The 17,462-nt window shown below is 42.3% G+C and overlaps 1 protein-coding gene across 1 annotated transcript in view; it reads right to left on the reverse strand.

The window, feature by feature from the left end:
- Positions 1 to 15,229, reverse strand: part of TRIM33 (tripartite motif containing 33) — a 91,579-nt gene extending 76,350 nt beyond the window's left edge. Inside the window, 2 exon segments of the mRNA XM_037500600.2 lie at positions 14,708 to 14,980; positions 14,983 to 15,229. Coding sequence (XP_037356497.1) covers positions 14,708 to 14,980; positions 14,983 to 15,229 — 520 coding nt within the window.
- Between the last annotated feature and the right edge of the window lie 2,233 nt (positions 15,230 to 17,462).

Here is a 17,462-nt window from a genome sequence, read left to right on the forward strand (position 1 = left end):
ATCTCCAAGATACTTTTTTTTTTTAAGATTTATTTATGCATACAAGAACTGGGGTATAGGCCAGAGATGTGGGAGGTGAGAGGATTCACCAGAGATGGAGTGGGGAACAGAACAAGCAGACCGACTGAAATACACTGCTGAAGGGAGCAGCGGGTGAGTCAGGAGAGGTCTGCTGTACCATGTGGGTAGCTCCCTGGCCGGGGATTGAACTTGTGCTGCAAGTGGCTGCAGAAAGCGTCGTAGGGTGCATCTTAACCCCTTGCGCCACAGGAAAGCCCCCAAGATACATTTTTTAATCAAAAGTGTTGCCATTTATATAAGTGAAAAATTAGTTTTACCTGCATTTTCATAGAGTTGGACCTCATTATCCATGTGTTTTTTCTAAAGCTACTACAAAAAATGAATTAAACACTGAACCACTGCTAGGGGAAATACAGAGTTGGATTCCTGTGAGCCTCTGGCCACAATTTCATTCAGCCTATCAATAATCTCGTTTTATTGTATTTCTATTTAATCACACCTTCTTTAATATACATTCCTAGTTTGTTTACACTGAACTCAAGCTAAGAGCACTCCAAATACTACAAATAAGTGAATAAACACTTTCTCCATAAAGCACACACACTCTTCTTAGACTAGAACAAAGACAGCACTTGAGCTCTATACTTGGGCCACTTTAAACAGTGAAATCACCAACAAGAAGCACAAAAATAAGAAAAACATGGCACTGAAAAGACCGCAAGATGGATACTAGATTCCTGTAGAGAGATAAGAGACAGCAGGGCATCACCTGTTCTACCTCAGCTGGGAATACATGTACTGGGCAACTCAAATTTTTTTGCCACTTTGCACATGTCCACAAATAAGAAAATACAATTATTGATTTGGGGGTTACAAATTAATTTTGGTGAGTAGGTGAATTCCAGAGCACAGAATCCACAAATGAGAATCAACGCTATCCAGTTTATACATTTCTGGAAAAAAAAATAACCATCTTTAAAGTATCTTTTGTTATGGTAAAATCACATACATAACATGAAATTTGCCATTTTAAAAAATTTCACGTATCCATCTTTGCTGCACTGATTACAAAGTTGTGCAAACATCCATCATTGCCAAACTGTTTTCCACAGTGAAAGCACCATTTCACATTCCCACCAGCAATAACAAATCTAATTTCTTTATATTCTTGTCAACATTTTCTGGTTTTTTGTTTCTTGTTTTTTTAAGAGTCATCCTAGATGCAAAATGGTCTCTCATTGTTGCTCTGATTTATATCTCTATCACTAATGAGCTTGAGGATCTTTCCATGTGCTCACTGGCCACAATTTATTTGCTCATGCTTTTGGTGTCACAGCTAAGAATCCATTGTCACGAAGATTTACCTCTATGTTCCCAGAGTTTTATGGGCTTAGCATTTCTACTTAGGTGGCTGATCCCCAATTTTTTTTAATGCTATGATGTAAACATCCAATTTCACTCTTTTGCATATGGAAATGCAGTTATCCCAAAACCATTTACTAAAAACTATTCTTTCCTCCACTAAATGGATTTGGCACTCTTTATCAAAAATCATTTTTATGTACTGGAAATACAAAATAAACCAGTAACACATGTTACATGTTGAGGGAGGTAGGATTTAGATGAGGACAAGAACTGGGAGGCAGATTTTTCACTATTGATTTGTATACTTTCTAGTCATGTAAAAGTACTCCTTATTCAAAAGCTAAAATGAATTCAATTTTTTAAAATGCATTTCAATTAAAATTCCAGGCTACAGAATAGAATGTATACCTAAAAAATAACTCATGCTTGGAATATAAAGAATTCTAGCAAAGCAGTGATAAAGACAACCCATAAGGGAAAAATCTGGGCACAACCTCAACAGCCAGATCACAGTAAGAGATAACCAAAGGTCAATAAACATACAAAAAGATGCTCAATTTTACAGGCTATCAGGAAAATGCAAATGAAACTACAATGCTACACCACTAATAGCCAGCAGAATGGCGAAAACACCAAATACAGATAATATCAAGTATTAGTGATGACATCCAGCAATAAAAAACCTCAAACACTGTAATTTGATACAATCACTTCAGAAAACTGAACTTGCAGACAACCCATGACTCAGCAAATCCACTGAAATACAAAATCAACAAAAATGTGCATATAGGGTCACCTAGACAAGTTAAATTAGAGCTTCCATGAACATATTCATAACAGTAAAACACTGTAAATGCAATGTCTGATGACTTTTGAGTTAATTTTGTTATATTCATACAAGAAATGCTGCAGTGAACAAACTACAATTATAAGCAACATGAACAATCTCACAATGCTGAGCAAAAACATTCACTCAAATCAGTATACTCTCCTTAGCTCCATTCAAATAAAATTTAAGAACAGGCAAAATTAACCTATGGTGTTAGAAGCCAGGATTATATAGTGATACAAGTAACTGGAAAAGGACTTACAGAGCACTAACAATGTACTGTTTCTCATTATGATGCTGGATTTACAAGTGTGTCTTTTTGATGCACATTCACTGAACTTTACCTCCCATCATAAACTATTCTATATGAGTAAATCTGTTTACTACTTTGTGGTCTTTATATACTAGTAAAATGGCATAGCCTTCATACAACTTTGACTTCAGGTTGACTTTATCCCAACTTTCTGAAGGATCAGCTCCTAAACAAGATGCATCATGTTTTATACCACATTAAATGACCCATTGGACTCAACAGTAGATTTAGCCAGGAATCATAGGTGCAATTAATTCTAACAAAAATAAATTTCTCACACTGCTCAAAAGTTGGCAGTAGATCTGTGAAGAGCTCAAGTGTAATGTGCTACTATGACACATCAGCTGAGCACCATTAATCTAACTCCATTTTGAGCATGTAAAAACTTGAGTGATTCTGGAGGTGGGACAAGCAAGCAGGTAAATTTCAGAAGTATACAACAATATGGTTTGGTACAGGTAAAGTAAAATTCTGAAGGTACCCATATCATGTTAACAAGGCTATTGTGAATTCCCTTTGAGACCTGACCACCATATATTCAGCATTTCAATTTACCAAATTTGATGAAAATTTATAATTTTTCTTACATTTGTTTCTTATCTAACTAGATACTAAAAACAATGCTGACCATTCTTATGCTCAGTTCTTATTAAAACACAGTACAGGGCCTCCCTGGTGGCGCAGTGATTAAAGTCTCAGTGCTATCAAGCTATCGCCAGTCACTATGGCATGAGTTCAATCCCCTGCCAGGGAACTAACCCACAAGGTGCAGCAGACCTCTCCTGTCTCACTCACTGCTCCCCTGAGCAGTGTTCATAGATCCGCCTGTTCTGCTCCTCACTGTCTGGTGAATCCTCTCACCCCCCCCACACACATTTGGCCTATACCCCAGTTCTTGTATACATAAATAAATAAAAATGTTTCAGTATAGCTTACTGAAACACTATAAAGGGAAAAGCTTTCAAAAAGGGGGGGAAAGCTTATATAAGTATTTAAAACACATTTAGGTTTTTAAAATTATGAAATCAGTCAATTAATTACATTCAACTCAAATGAAAGTGACTAATCATATTCTTAGGACAAAGGCAGAGAACAGGCAGCCTATGCTGGTATTAGCCAAGATGGAGTAATGTTTTAATTCAAATTTTACTGCTAGGCAAGCTTCGTACTCTGTATATCTTACACCAGTTACCGGTCTGGCGCCTAAGGCACCTAAGACTGTGTGTTTCTCTCCAAATATGTCACATTTAAGTCTAATTTTACCTTTCTGCCTCAGTGGCCAGAAAGTGAATCCTCAATGAATCCTCAGATTCACTTCAGGATGATACAGATAATAAAGTGACTCTAAATGCCCTACCTCATATCTACTATATTCCTGGTAAAAGACCAATGGAGATCCTTTGACATTAGTAAATTTGTTGCATAAGTATGTGAGCATTGGTTTTTAAACCATTCCTCGTGATTTGAAAAGAAATATATTGTATAATTTAAATATTAGCATTCTATTAATAAACCAAAATGGGCTGACAGACCAGAGTGAGCCAAAGTTCTTATTCTGGCAGTTATTTCTAATGGTTGAGGAGAAAATATGGATTTCCTCATTCTTCTGAATCTATTATAGACAAAAGGTGAAGCTATATATATATATATATATATATACACACACACTTCTTGACTCATAAGAATACCCATCAAACACAAACATGGGACATGTCATCAAAAGGCACAGTAAATACTTCAGGCAATATTTTTAGATACAGTACTTACGTAACAAAAAACCACTAATTTTCAAAATTCAAAATGTAATTCACTTAAGTTTTTGGTAATACAGTTCTGATTAGAATTATGGAATTCTTTGTAATCGATAACGTTGCTTAACTGGGAGGATTTAACTAACTCTCCACCAGCAAAGGGCTTTTTTTCCACTCTTGAATAGCTAAAGAACGAGCCACTCAGAAACTTAGGTTGGCTTAAGAAATTTTGCCGTGATAAGATATTCCATTTAAAACTTTCTGATTTTTCTGTTCATTGCTTTGCTATAAACTGGGTCTATCATGAACCAATCTTATGCTGTCCACTTATGTTGTACTCCACACTTTTACCGTATTACGATCGCTTTGCTGAAAAAACTCTGCCATCTCATTCAAAACAAAACAGCCACGTTTTATTGTGGCTTTAAAGTATGACATCTGAAATCCCACTTTCAGATTCTCTTGTTTGAAATAATAGGTATGCAGTGATAATTAAAATATCTCTGTAGATATCAATCATGCTACAGCCATAAATATCAATCAGGTTATAACTATGACTGCAATTTGTAGTGCACCAAAAAGCAGTACAAAGCAATGAATACCACATACAGTCTGTCACACTATTCATTTGGCCACTGTAGCATAACAGTCAGACAACATAAATGCAAATAGGCATAGCTGTGTTCCAAAAATTTTATGAATACAAATTTGAATGTCATATAATTTTCACATCACAAAATACCTCCTTTGATATTTTCATTCATTTTTTAAAAATGTATATTTTAAGCTCATGAGTCACAGAAATACTGGCAGAGAAGCCAGATTTTGCCCATGGGCCATAGTTTGCCAACCTGATCTAAAGTGAAGACAAACAACAAGCACAAAACTCTGAATAGAATTTTAATACCTCACTTAAGCCGGAAGAGAGTCAAGATCACCCACTGCTTAGGGAAGCCTCCAAGACAAAGAAATTAAGGTAAAAAGAAAAAAGGGGGGGAGACAGAAAATTAAATCAAGGAGGGCTTTCAGAATGTTAACTATATAAGAAAACATAAGTCTAAAAGAAAGGTAGGAAAATATGAACAAGAAGAGGCAATATTCATGCTAACAGTTTCAAAAAAAAACTGGGGGAGAGAGAAAAACATGGGGAACAAAATAGAAACTGAATGCTTACAAGTTTTCTTACTGTAAGTGAAGATTACAAGACTAGTAGAAAAAGTACAGTGAACTTTTAAAAGGAAAGAAAAATCCATAAAGGCACATTATTATAATTCAGAACAACAGTAGAGATAGTAAAAGCTTCCAGGAAGAAGTAAATAAAACCCAAATGACATTTCTTACATAGCAGCAGTGATTTCTTTAAAACACTGGAAGGAATACAAAGTTCTAAGGAAAAGATTTTTAACATAGGATTTCATACCTAGTAAAGCTATCATTTAAGTAGAAGAACAAAGAGAAGTTCAAAAATGCAAAGCTCAGAAATTTTACTCAGAAACTCTTTCTTGGTGCTACAAAGGAATCAAGAAAAACAGAAAAGACACGGGAGTAGGGCATGTATAAAGTGATTAAAACTACAATTCTCCTCATAAAACAGATATGAAAGACTACACTTCTCAGTAGGGTTCCACAGACAAATAATGATAGTGAATTAAAAAAAAATGAATCTGACATACAGCATAGAACCAAAATTGTCTGCAACTGCCTGAGTTCAGACTGAGAAAAAAATTTCAAGTATTTCCAATTACAGTCCAATCTGTAAAATGAAAGTAAACCCAAAACAACATCTTCCAGTTTTGAAAAATGACAAGCTAAAATTAATTTCAGTGACTTTACGCTGATGGCCCCTGACAGGTCTGGCAGGATTCATAAAGCCCTGGTAAACAGGCTCACAATGCAAAACCATAAAACATGGGAAGACACCATCTACTATAATCAAGAACAAGTAGCAGTAATAATAAAAAATACAACATCAAGTATTTCAGATGATGAAACTATTAAACATACAATCAGTATAACTTCACATATTTAAATAAGTAAAATGAAAACAGCTAAATATAATTTAAGGAAAATTATTTATAGTAAAAAACATAAATATATAGGAAATAGCTCATAAAAGACCATTCTACAGGAAAAAAACTACATAATATTCAAAACATAAATTTTAAGCAAATGCAAAGGTGGTCAATGTTTATGAATAGGCAGACACCATATATTGTAAAAGTATCATTTTCTCCCAAAATTATGTGTATGCACGAACTAACAAAAATACTGACAATTTTTTATTTTTAAAATAAAAGTTCACAAGATGATCTAGAATGCATAAATGCAAAAAGTCAAGTAATCTTGAAGATGAATAACAAAGTGGACTACTTGTTATAGAAAGCTATAGAAATGGCAGAGGAAAATGGAAAACATTGATTTAAAATTTAAAAAAACCTCTCCTATCAAAAGATAGCTTTCTAAAGAGTAAAAGAAAAAGTCAATTATATTATGTTACTGTGTCACAAATTATTCCAAAACTTACTGGCTTAAAAAGGTAATAATTCATCATCTATCAGTTTCCTTCAGTCAAGAATTTGAAAGTGACATGGCAAGTAGTTCTAGCTCATTGTCTCTAATGAAGTCGCAATCAGATGTCAGCAAGGACTGCAGTCATCTGAAGGCCTGACCACCACAGGAGGATCCACCTCCAAAGTAGCTCAAATAGCTGACAAGTTGGTGCTAGAAGCTGGCAGAGACCTCAGTTATTCTCTGCTTGGGTCTCTTTGCAGGCCTTCTGGGAAGTCACTTGTTTTCATTCAGAGCAAGGAAACCAAACTGTAAGGAAAAAGCTGTGTGCCTTTAGACTTAGTTACTTCTGTTATACTCTCCTGGTCACATACAAACCAGCCCTGTGGGCAGAAACTATAGAAGGGGAGATACTAGGAGAATGAAACACTGATGCCATTTTGGGGGTTGGATACCACACCAAGCCTCAGTCTCAGAACAAATCTTCAATTTACATAGCCAACAAAGGATCAGCATAAAGAATTTATCAAGAATTCTTGATAAAGAACTCCTGGTGGCCTAGAGTTAAGTCTCAGCATTATCACTGCTAAGGCATGCATTCCATCCCAGGCCAAGGAGCTGACCCACATCATGGCACAGCAGACCTCTCCTGTCTCACCCTCTGCTCCCCTCAGAGGTGTATTTCAGTAGATCTGCCTGTTCTGCCCCCTATTCTGTCTCTGGTGAATCCTCTCACTCCCGCACCTCTGACCTACACCCAGTTCTTCTATGCAAAAAAAAAGTTTTTTTTTTAAAGTTTATCAAGAATTCTTATAAATCAAAACAAAAAGTGTAAGCAAGTTAAAGAAAACACAAAGACATGAAAAACTTATAAAAGCATTAACAGAGATCACCTTTAGTAAGCATTAAAAGATATCATTTATTAGTACCACAAAACCTATGTTATTTACCCATCAATAGGGTGTAAGTTTTAAATATTTTTCTAAAAACAATGTATGCTCATTCATTCTTTCTCTTTCTTAATTCCCCTTGGGAACAATGTCTACTCTAGAAGCTGGCTAGTGATAAAGATAGCTTGTGGTCCAGAAGATACAGGTTAATATGTCCAAACCATGAGCCCAACATCCAAACTTGGCCCGAGGAAAGTAAAATAATAGAACTCAATCAACTAGTCATAAAATCTAAAAAAAAAAAAAAAAAAAAAGTTTAAATTAAAAAGTCTATGGTGAGTTATTTACAATAGGTCAACTTCAGCTTTTAAATACTTCTTTCCATCTTTACATTCTCTTGGGGACAGGTTCCCTAGTAACTATGAGAGGTAACCAAAAACGAAAAAGTAGCTCTACAGAAGTCGGCCAGCTTATTCTAAGACCTGGAGTTCTTCCCACTGATTCTACATTATCTATCATGTGCTCCTTTCAGGGAGCAGATCTCTCAACTTTAGGATCTCAGGATCCCTTTACACTCTGAATTTTGGAGGAATTCAAAAGACTTATGTAGATGGATTTTATCCAACAATGTATGTAATACCAAAAATAAGAGCCATGAATTTTTAAGTACCTTATTAACAGTGTAATGACCAGTAATAATATGTAGTTTTATTAAAATTATTTTACTGATTCATTTGAAGATACCTATTGCATATATTTATTCAATCTATAGCTTATCAGAAACTTTATTTTCCAAAACAGAAAGGTTTTAGCAAACAGCGACAGTTTTTATATTTTAAAATTCTTTTTAATGTCTGGCTCAACAAAAGGTGGCTATACTTTTGCATTTAGCCCATATGATAAGCAATTTTGTTTGAAGAATATGGAGAAAAGCTGCATTCATACAGCTATATATGTAAGAAGAGTATTTCAAGAGCTTTTACAGACAACTGTGTAGATAGTCTTCCTTGATACAACACAAAAAGTGTATTTATTTAAATGTCAGCTGCATCATATAATTTCAAACCATATTGATCAGATGTTCGTACTATTTCTTTGCATTAACCTCTATTGCCCAGTTTGCACTTTGAATCTTTTTCCTACACATGACTTTGGAACATCTTGCATAGGTCTATCTGGGAAACACTGATTCACTATGTAGATCTTCCAAATGTTGACATTTCATTACACAGCATCAAAAAAAGAAGAAATATTTGTTAAGAACACTACTAATCTCATCAGAAGAGCCTTTAAATATTGAGAAGTCATTAAGGTCATAGCAACAGATCCAAGTTTTCCAAAATTCTAATTTTCATTTAAGAGCTCAATTTTTACCATTTGCAACATGTTGGATATCTTCCTTAAAATGACAGGCGTAATTCATTCATTTCTGAGAAAATGGCTGCCAAGTACCCATGCCTGAAAACCATAGCTTGTCAATCATTCTTTAAAGTAAAGGGCCTCCATGGTGGCGCAGGCGGTTGAGAGCCGCACTGTGAAACTGTCTGCAGCCTCTGCATCATGGGTTCTATCCTGGCCGGCTGGCGAGGGTCCCACATGGCACAGCAGACCTCTCCTGTCTCGCCCATTGTGCCCCTCAGCAGTGTATTTCTTCAGTCTACCTGTTCTGTTCCCGGCTCTGTCTTCAGTGAATCTTCTCACCCTCCTGCACATCTAGCCTGTACCCTGGTTCTTGTATAAAAATAAATAAATCTTTAAAAAAAAAAAAAATGAAGTAAAAGTAAAAACTATTTCCATGGGGGAAAAAAGCAGCTAATTTGGCTTGAAATTCAAACAACTGCACAAGTACTTTTGTTCCTGCACTTCAGTCTCCAGTAGAAGCACTTTATGCACACTTCCCACTTCATTACACAGAAAATAAAGGACCAAGATACAATGAAATCATTTTTCACTGCTTCATGAAGGCCGTTACGTGAAACTAGCACAGCTTTTGTTGTTTTGCTTTTAATAACTGTATGATGGTAAATATACAATGGTAAATTATATGATTTGGAGGAACTATCTTAATTCCTGCTAAGGTGCCAGAAGTTGTATCCACCGTTGCTTTTGCATTACTCATATAAATATTAGAACAGTGAATTATGCAAATAATGAATCAGTGTTGTTAATTTTGCCAACACCCAAAAGGATGTCAGGGACAAATTCTCTCCACCCCTTGGTTCCATGAACCAACTTTTAAGAATCACTATTTTAAGGTATTCTTATTTATGAGTCTACTAAGTACACATGAGGACATAAAAAGCAATAGATTCTCCTTAGAATTTTGATACAAAGATACAAGACTTTGCACAAAAACTCAGGATTTAAGAACATTCATTTACAAGTTTTTATGTTATAATTCTTGGGTAGTTAAAGAAGTCTGTGATGCAAATGACTTTGTCAAGCATACTACACCTTCTAGATGTCAGAAAAGCCTAAAAAACAAATTACCTTTCAGTCTTTTCTTGCTGCCTATGATACAGGTGGTCACAAAGACAATGGGAGACTACTAGAAGACAACAGAAATACTACTACAATTTCCCTGGCTCCCTGGGGGCTTCCGGTATGCCGGAAACTGTATGAAGCACTTTACAAATGAACTCATTTAATCCTCACAATAACACTATTAAGTAGTTGTTAATTACTATCCCCACTTTACAAATGTTATACAACTTTTCCAGAGTGATTTATGCAGTAAGTAGTGAATTCCAGCAGTCCAGCTCCTGAATTATATGCACTTTGTCAAGTACAATCCTTGAAGTTGTAAGTGTTTTCTTTAATGATTGGTTTCTGATGTTACTCAAAAACTCACTTTTTTTTAACCTCTTATACAGCATTAGAGAAATTTGGGCCTTAAGAAATCCCCAGGCAAGCCACACAGAGAACAAGCAAACGTCATTCAGCATGTGTACTCCCAAGGCAAAAACTCCAAGGGTACAAACAGAAGATGCCTCCAAGTGGCTTACCATGCAGGCTCAATGACAAGACAGAACCACTGTGAGGAGGTGCTCTTAAAACCACACCCTCCCACCTACCACATGACTGTTGTCATCTCAGCCTTTTCACAGTAAATTGAAGATCCAGAAATACAATCATTTTTCCATGTTGATTCTTCCATCACTCACCACAAATAAAAGAATATTAAACTTAAGTAAATATACAAAAGGCACAAAAGAGAATCGTAGAATTTTACAGAACTCAACCTCTTCATTGTAGAAGACCTGGACATGCCTCACCCAAGGTTATGAAGGTAATTAGCAGCAGAACCCAATGCAAGTTACTCCCACTCTAGATCTTCATCCACTACCACCAAGTGATTCAGATGCACCCAGATGCATCAATACAAATTTGTATTTTTATTTTAAAAAATTACAGTTATATATACCGACTAATATTATTCTAACTCAACATGAAGTAGGGCTAAAACACAAAAAAATCACAAGGGCACTTTGAAAAGTTCACTATTAAGAGTCAACAAATGGGGCCTCGCCGGTGGCGCAGTGAGTTGAGAGCAGCACCGTGAAGCTGTCCACAGCCTCTGCAGCGCTGGTTCAATTCTTGGCCAGCCAGGGAGAGTCCCACATAGCATGGCAGACCACTCCTGTCGCACCCACTGCTCCCCTCAGCAGTGTATTTCCGTCATCTGCCTGTTCTGTTCCCCTCTCTGTCTCTAATGAATTCTCTCAACCTCCAGCACATCTGGCCTGTACCCGGGTTCTTGTATAAATAAATAAATTAATTTTTAAAAAAAAAAAAAAAAAAAAAAAAAAGGAGGGGCCTCCCCGGTGGCGCAGCGGTTGAGCGCTGGGTTGCGAAGCTGCCCGCAGCCTCTGCAGCGCCGGTTCGATCCCCGGCTGCTCCCCGGCCACCAGAGGAGGGTCCCACATGGCGCGCAGACCTCTCCTGCCGCCCGCTGCTCCCCTCAGTGGTGTACTTCGGTCCTTCTGCCTGCTCTGCTCCCTGCTCTGGCTCTGGTGAGTTCTCTCGCCTTCCCGCGCCTCTGACTGTACCCAGTGCATGTATAAATAAATAAATAAATAAATCTTTAAAAAAAAAAAAAAAAAAAGGAGAGGTTCTCAAACTTAATTGTGCATCAAAATCAGCTACAGGATTTGTTAAAACAGCTGGTTAAAAAACTTGTATTAGCAACAAGTACACAGATGATGTTGATGCTGCTGGTCCAGCAACCATACTTGGAGAACCAATCACAGAGGGAACTACTAGAGAGTGTGAATAACTTTGATGTGTTGGAGAAACAGAAAAAAAAGGTCACTTAGGAGGAAGGATAATATAGTTACTGCTTCCGAAGCACTTAAGATGGTGAATTAAATTACCAGCTGTGGCTCCCCAAGCCAGAAACGGAATCACAATAATGTCAGGCATTTGCAAAGCATTTCACAGTGTATAAGAGCATTTTCACAATTATTTAATTTGATTTAATGACATACAAATGAAGGACCTAATAGCTACATTTTAGAGATAAACTGTAAAGAAAGATTATGGACCTCCTTAGAGGAGAAAATTAAGTAGCAGAACTATGTTCCCTGACTCTAAATCCAGTGTTCCTTCCATAAGGGTCTTGCTCACTCTTTAAAGAGCGAAGCAAAGGATGCATATAGAAGTTAATACTAACAAATTTCATTTTCTAGAATCCCTGGCTAAAAACATGGTGGCTTCCAAACTCTTTTTAAATACTGATTAGAAAGCAACATTACCTTGCAAATGACAGTATTCAGTCCCATTTACTTATTTTCCGGCTTCAAAAACCAAGAAATGAAGAGGGAATTTACAAACTATATTCTCTCTCCTGCATAAATTTCATAGAGCAATTCCATAACTCCAATCCGTCAGTCACATCAAACAAAATTTTCATCTTGTGTTCATTCCCTCTAACTCTTTTATCTAATCCGGGTTTCCCACAAAAACACTGAATCCCACGGGTCTTACTATACTCGGGAGGCCCTGAGCAGTTACACACCCATTATCCATTCTCTGTACACCCATTATCACTTGGTATTTCCTCCATCAATCAAATCCTTAACTCAGCATTCTTACCTGGAGGTCTCATTAACACGCCAAACACAAAACACACAGAACTGCAATCATTTTTTGTTTCGTATAGCAGTTATGATGTTTGCCTCACAAAATTGAAATCATTTTATAGTCCCTGCATCACATACATATACCTGTTTCCGTGTCTCAATTATTTTATTTGCATTAATAGCAGTACCAATAGCAGTACTAAAAACCTGCAACTCAACTGAGGAAGTCTGCCTCCTTCACACCTCAACTGCCTCCCCCACCTATTTGCACTCCCATGGTTACTTACACATCAGTCAGCACTAAGTACAATTACTAGTTAGCTACTTACTTACTAGACCAAACTGACATTTTATTAAGTACCAAGTACTAGTCACTTCACACACCTCATCCATCAATATACTCCGTGAGGTAGTTAATTCTGTCCCTGCTTCACAAGTGAGAAAACTGAGGCTATTAACATTAATCTGTCCAAGACACAAGATTGGGCAAAGTAAACAGACTCAGGTATGTGTGGCAAAGTCCCTACCTTTCTCCCAAAACAAAATGCTTCCTCTTTTAATACCTGGTTATCAGTTCTTCACTACCCACTCCAAATGCTAATTTCTCACACAGATTACTGCCAAATTCTCCTAAATGGTTCTACCTCCATTCTCCCTAACTTACCCTTTAGTATGCCCCAAGTGATCTTTCTGAATGTGGTCATTTTGTCCTCTTGATCAAGAGTCCTTCAGACTCCCTTCAATGTGCACTGCAAAGATCACTCTCCAGGGTGAATCCCAAAACCTTCAGTACAGTTCCATAAACCAACACCTGCAGTTCTAAACTTTAAAAGCTCTAAAATTTTAGCCTTTTTTATCACTGTACCCCAAAGTATGGAAAGCTATTTGTTATCTACTTCAATAGCTTGATTTCACAAGGGTCACTACAAAAATATTAATGCGTGTGAGTTAACCCAGACCCTGCTGGAGTATTAGAGACCTTACTAAAAGAACCACAAATTTGCAAACTATTCAAAACACATCTGGTCCCAGAGGTACGGGGTTTCATTCCCCTTAACTCTTCTGCCCACCAATGCAATTTCCACCAATCACCTGACACCTCCCGTCGCCCCGGACGTGCACGGCGCCGGTTACTCTCCAATCCAGGGAGCTACTCACCCTTCAAGACACCTGCCCAAGGGTTTCCTTTTCAGTGAAGTTCCCCCGACCTCCTCTCCATTGTGACACCACCAGTGTTCCCAGTACCCACCTCCACCGCTGCACGTTACCAATGTTTCCCCTCTCTAGACTGTGAATGAGCTCCTCCCGGAGTGTTTTATTCATTCCTGAGACAGGAACACCCCGGGAACAATGGGACTCATTAACCTGCCATGAGCTGCTATGCATTCCCAGTGCACCCCAACTTCCAAACCCCTTCAAAGTGCCTTTCTCCTTCACCCCTAGCCCTGAGGCTTTCCCCCAACCCTGCACGCACCTCAGCTATTTCTGCCTCCCGAGTTCCTCCTTCCCAATGTCATCCTAACCCTACTTTCCCCCAGACGCCCGGCCTGGGCCCCAAACCCCCCAATGCCCTTCACCCTCCTCCACCGACCCCCAGTCCGTCCCTCCCCCGCCTCCCCCAGGCCAGGCCCTCCCTCCGGGACCCACACCCACCCCCTCCCGGCTCCGGCCTCCCCTCCCGGACGCGGTCGGCTCGCGGCTCCCCAGCCGGCTCGCCCCCCACCCAGCTCGGGTCCCGAACCCGCGCCGGGCTGGAGTCCACGCCTCCCCGGGCCCGCGCACCCCTAACCCCCCTCGCGGCGGCGTCCCCTCCCCCCGCCTCGCGCGGCCGGCGCCCCCACCCTCCCCGCCCGCCGCGGCGCGGGTCCCGTCCTCGGAGACCGTCCCGGGCGCCGCGCCGCGCGCCGCGCGCCCCGCGCCCCCGCCGCGCCGCGCCCGGCCCCGCTCACCTTGCTGGATGTCGCCGTTGCTGCCCCCCGGGATGGGCACGCTGAGCTGGCGCTCGGGCTCGGGCAGGCAGCGCAGGCAGAAGGAGTGCAGGCAGGGCAGCAGCTTGGGCTCCGCCTCGCGCCGGCTCTGCAGGCTCTGCTGACACACGGCGCAGGTGTCCAGCAGCGAGGCCGGCGCGCCCGGGGGCGGCCCCGCCGGGGGGCCCGGGGCGGGCGCCGAGGCCGGGGCCGGGGCGGGCGTCGCCACCGCGCCCCCCGGCGCGCCGGGGCCCCCGAGGCCGCGGGGGCCGAGGCCGCCGGGGCCGCCCCGGAGGAGGCCGCGGCCGCCCCCCCGTCGTCGGGCCGCGCCGCGCCGCTCTCCGCGCCGGCCCGGCCGCCGCCGTCCTCCGCCTCCAGCAGCGCCGCGGCGAGAGGCGGCTCCGCCTCCTGCGCCGCGGGCCCGGCGGCCGCGGCGGCGCCCGGCGCCCCGCCGCTGCCCCCGCCGCCGCTCTCGGCCTCGCCGCCGCCTTTGTTTTCCGCCATGTTTTCCTCTTTGAACCCGCCGGACCGCCCCGCGCCGCCCGCCGCCCGCGCCGCCGCCGCCGCCCCCAGCCCAGCCGCAGCCGCAGCGAGAGCGGCCGCCGAGAGCGAGCAGGCGAGGGACGAGCGGGAGCGCGCGCGCACCCGGCGCCTCCGCCCTCGCGTCGCGCGTGTGAGGCGGGCGGCGCGGCGCGCGCACGTACGCGCCGCGGCCCCGGGGGGAGGCGGGAACTCGGGCGCCGGCGCGGGCGCGGGGACGGGCGCGCCGCCTCCCTCACGGCCCCGCCTCGGGGTGGGCGCGCGGCGGCGCCCGCGGCCGTGCGGCTGTCCGGGCGCCCTGGAAGCCGGAGGCCGGCGCCGCAGACCGGCCGCGGCCGGGGCGCGGCGGCGTGAGGGGAGGGCCCGGAGCGGGGAAGGGCGGCGCGGGGCGGCCGGGCCGGCGCCTGCCGAGCGAGCGTGTCCCCGGCGGCGCCGTCCCCTGAGGCGGGCGCGTCTCCGCGCGAGGCTCTCCGGGCCCCGAGGCGCGGACCCCCTGGGGCTCCGCGGTGCCCGCGCGCCGCGGGGTGGCCGTGCTGGGGCGCCCTGAGCGGGGCTTTATGATTCTTAACCACCTGGAAGCGGCCGAGCAGACCCTGCGAGGAAGAAACTCCTCCAACAGCTATTTTTAGCTTTTCAGGGTGCTCGCTGCGCACACGTTGCTTCACATCATAAAACCAGTCGACTGTGGAGCTTCTTCGGAGATGCCAAGGCCACACCCCAAACCTGAGTCAGGAAGTGAGGGAGCGGGGTGCTGGGCGTTGGAAAGTGGCTTCGGCCGATCCTGACTCTGCTCCCGCCTGGGGGACACGGGCCTGAGCAGTATTAGGTCCTGAGAGTCTCTGTCCTGGCTTGAGTTGGGTTGCAAGTGCCCTAGCAATGTCTGTAATAGAAACTTCCAGAAAGGGTTGTCTTTATTTTTTTTTAAAAGATTTATTTATTTATGCATATAAGAACTGGGGTACAGGCCAGAGGTAGGGGTGTGGGGGGTGTGAGAGGGTCCACCAGAGACAGTGGGGAGCAGAACAGGCAGACTGATGAAATCCACTGCTGAGGGGAGCAGCGGGCGAGTCAGGAGAGGTCTGCTGCGCCATGTGGGCTGCTCCCTGGCCTGGCGGGGATCGAACTCATGCTGCAGGGGCTGTGGATTGCTTCATAGTGCTGTGCTTAACCGCTTGAGCCACCAAGGTGTGAGGAGCAGATAAAATGTCCACATCACTTGCACCCTTATCGGATACCAGCCTTTCACAGAGGCTCATAGATAATGACATAATGAAATGCACACCCTTATCAGACAGGGGCTGTCCGAGGATGCTGATAGAATATTAAGAGTGAAAGTAAATATTTTTGTTTTGATGATAAGTTTGCAGTGAAGGAAATACTTTGGTGAAAGATGTAAATATATGTATGCATTGGATGTAAACATGGTATTGAAAATAGGTTATTGAATTCTCAATGTACACATGAAAGAAAACAAATTATGTAATCCCAAACTTAGGTAAACAGATGATGTAACCTAGTTTAGGGAAAGTATATAAACCGAGGGATCACGAAGCATTTTGACTTCGAGACAAGCTCAAGGCTAACACGAGACTCTGTATGTCTCACCCCTTCAAGATGCACCAAAGAAATCCTGGACACCGTTCGCGGGTTGCAGCCGTGGGGCATCCCTGCGGAGCCACCGAGTTCAAGAGTTGAGTTCGAGCTGGTGAGTCGCGGACGACTCTTCGCCGACGACCAAAGTGAAGTTGCGGTAACCGATCACTCGAGGGACATAGTGATAGGGTAGTGCTAGACATGGTGCTTGATTATTGTGTGACTTGTGTGAATAAAACATATTGAAAGGCACTGCTTATGGTCGGAGAATTATTGGTGACACCTACCCTGAGGAAGCCCACCAAGGTGGTATGCTGCCCGGCTCACGACACCAGGGAGGCGCAGGGTTGTCTTTATTTGAAAAATAAATACACTGGTCTGGGGATCTTTGTATAGTGCAACAGCTGTTTCACTGTTCAGATCGTAAATGACCTTCCTTTTTCTCACGTTCTCTAGACGTGAATTCTTTGAACTTGCATAAATTCTTAAACTAAGGCCTCCTGAAACAGTTTTCATTTGGTCCCTCAAAAACATTTGTTAACTTCTTATTGTGGGACAGTGTTTCAGAGACCCTAAGGTTACAGCATAAATCAAAGGCTATCTT

The sequence above is a fragment of the Talpa occidentalis genome, unplaced genomic scaffold (assembly GCF_014898055.3).
Source record: "Talpa occidentalis isolate TD23 unplaced genomic scaffold, MPIMG_talOcc4v2.1 talOcc4.9, whole genome shotgun sequence".
In the NCBI taxonomy this organism is placed as follows: Eukaryota; Metazoa; Chordata; class Mammalia; order Eulipotyphla; family Talpidae; genus Talpa; species Talpa occidentalis.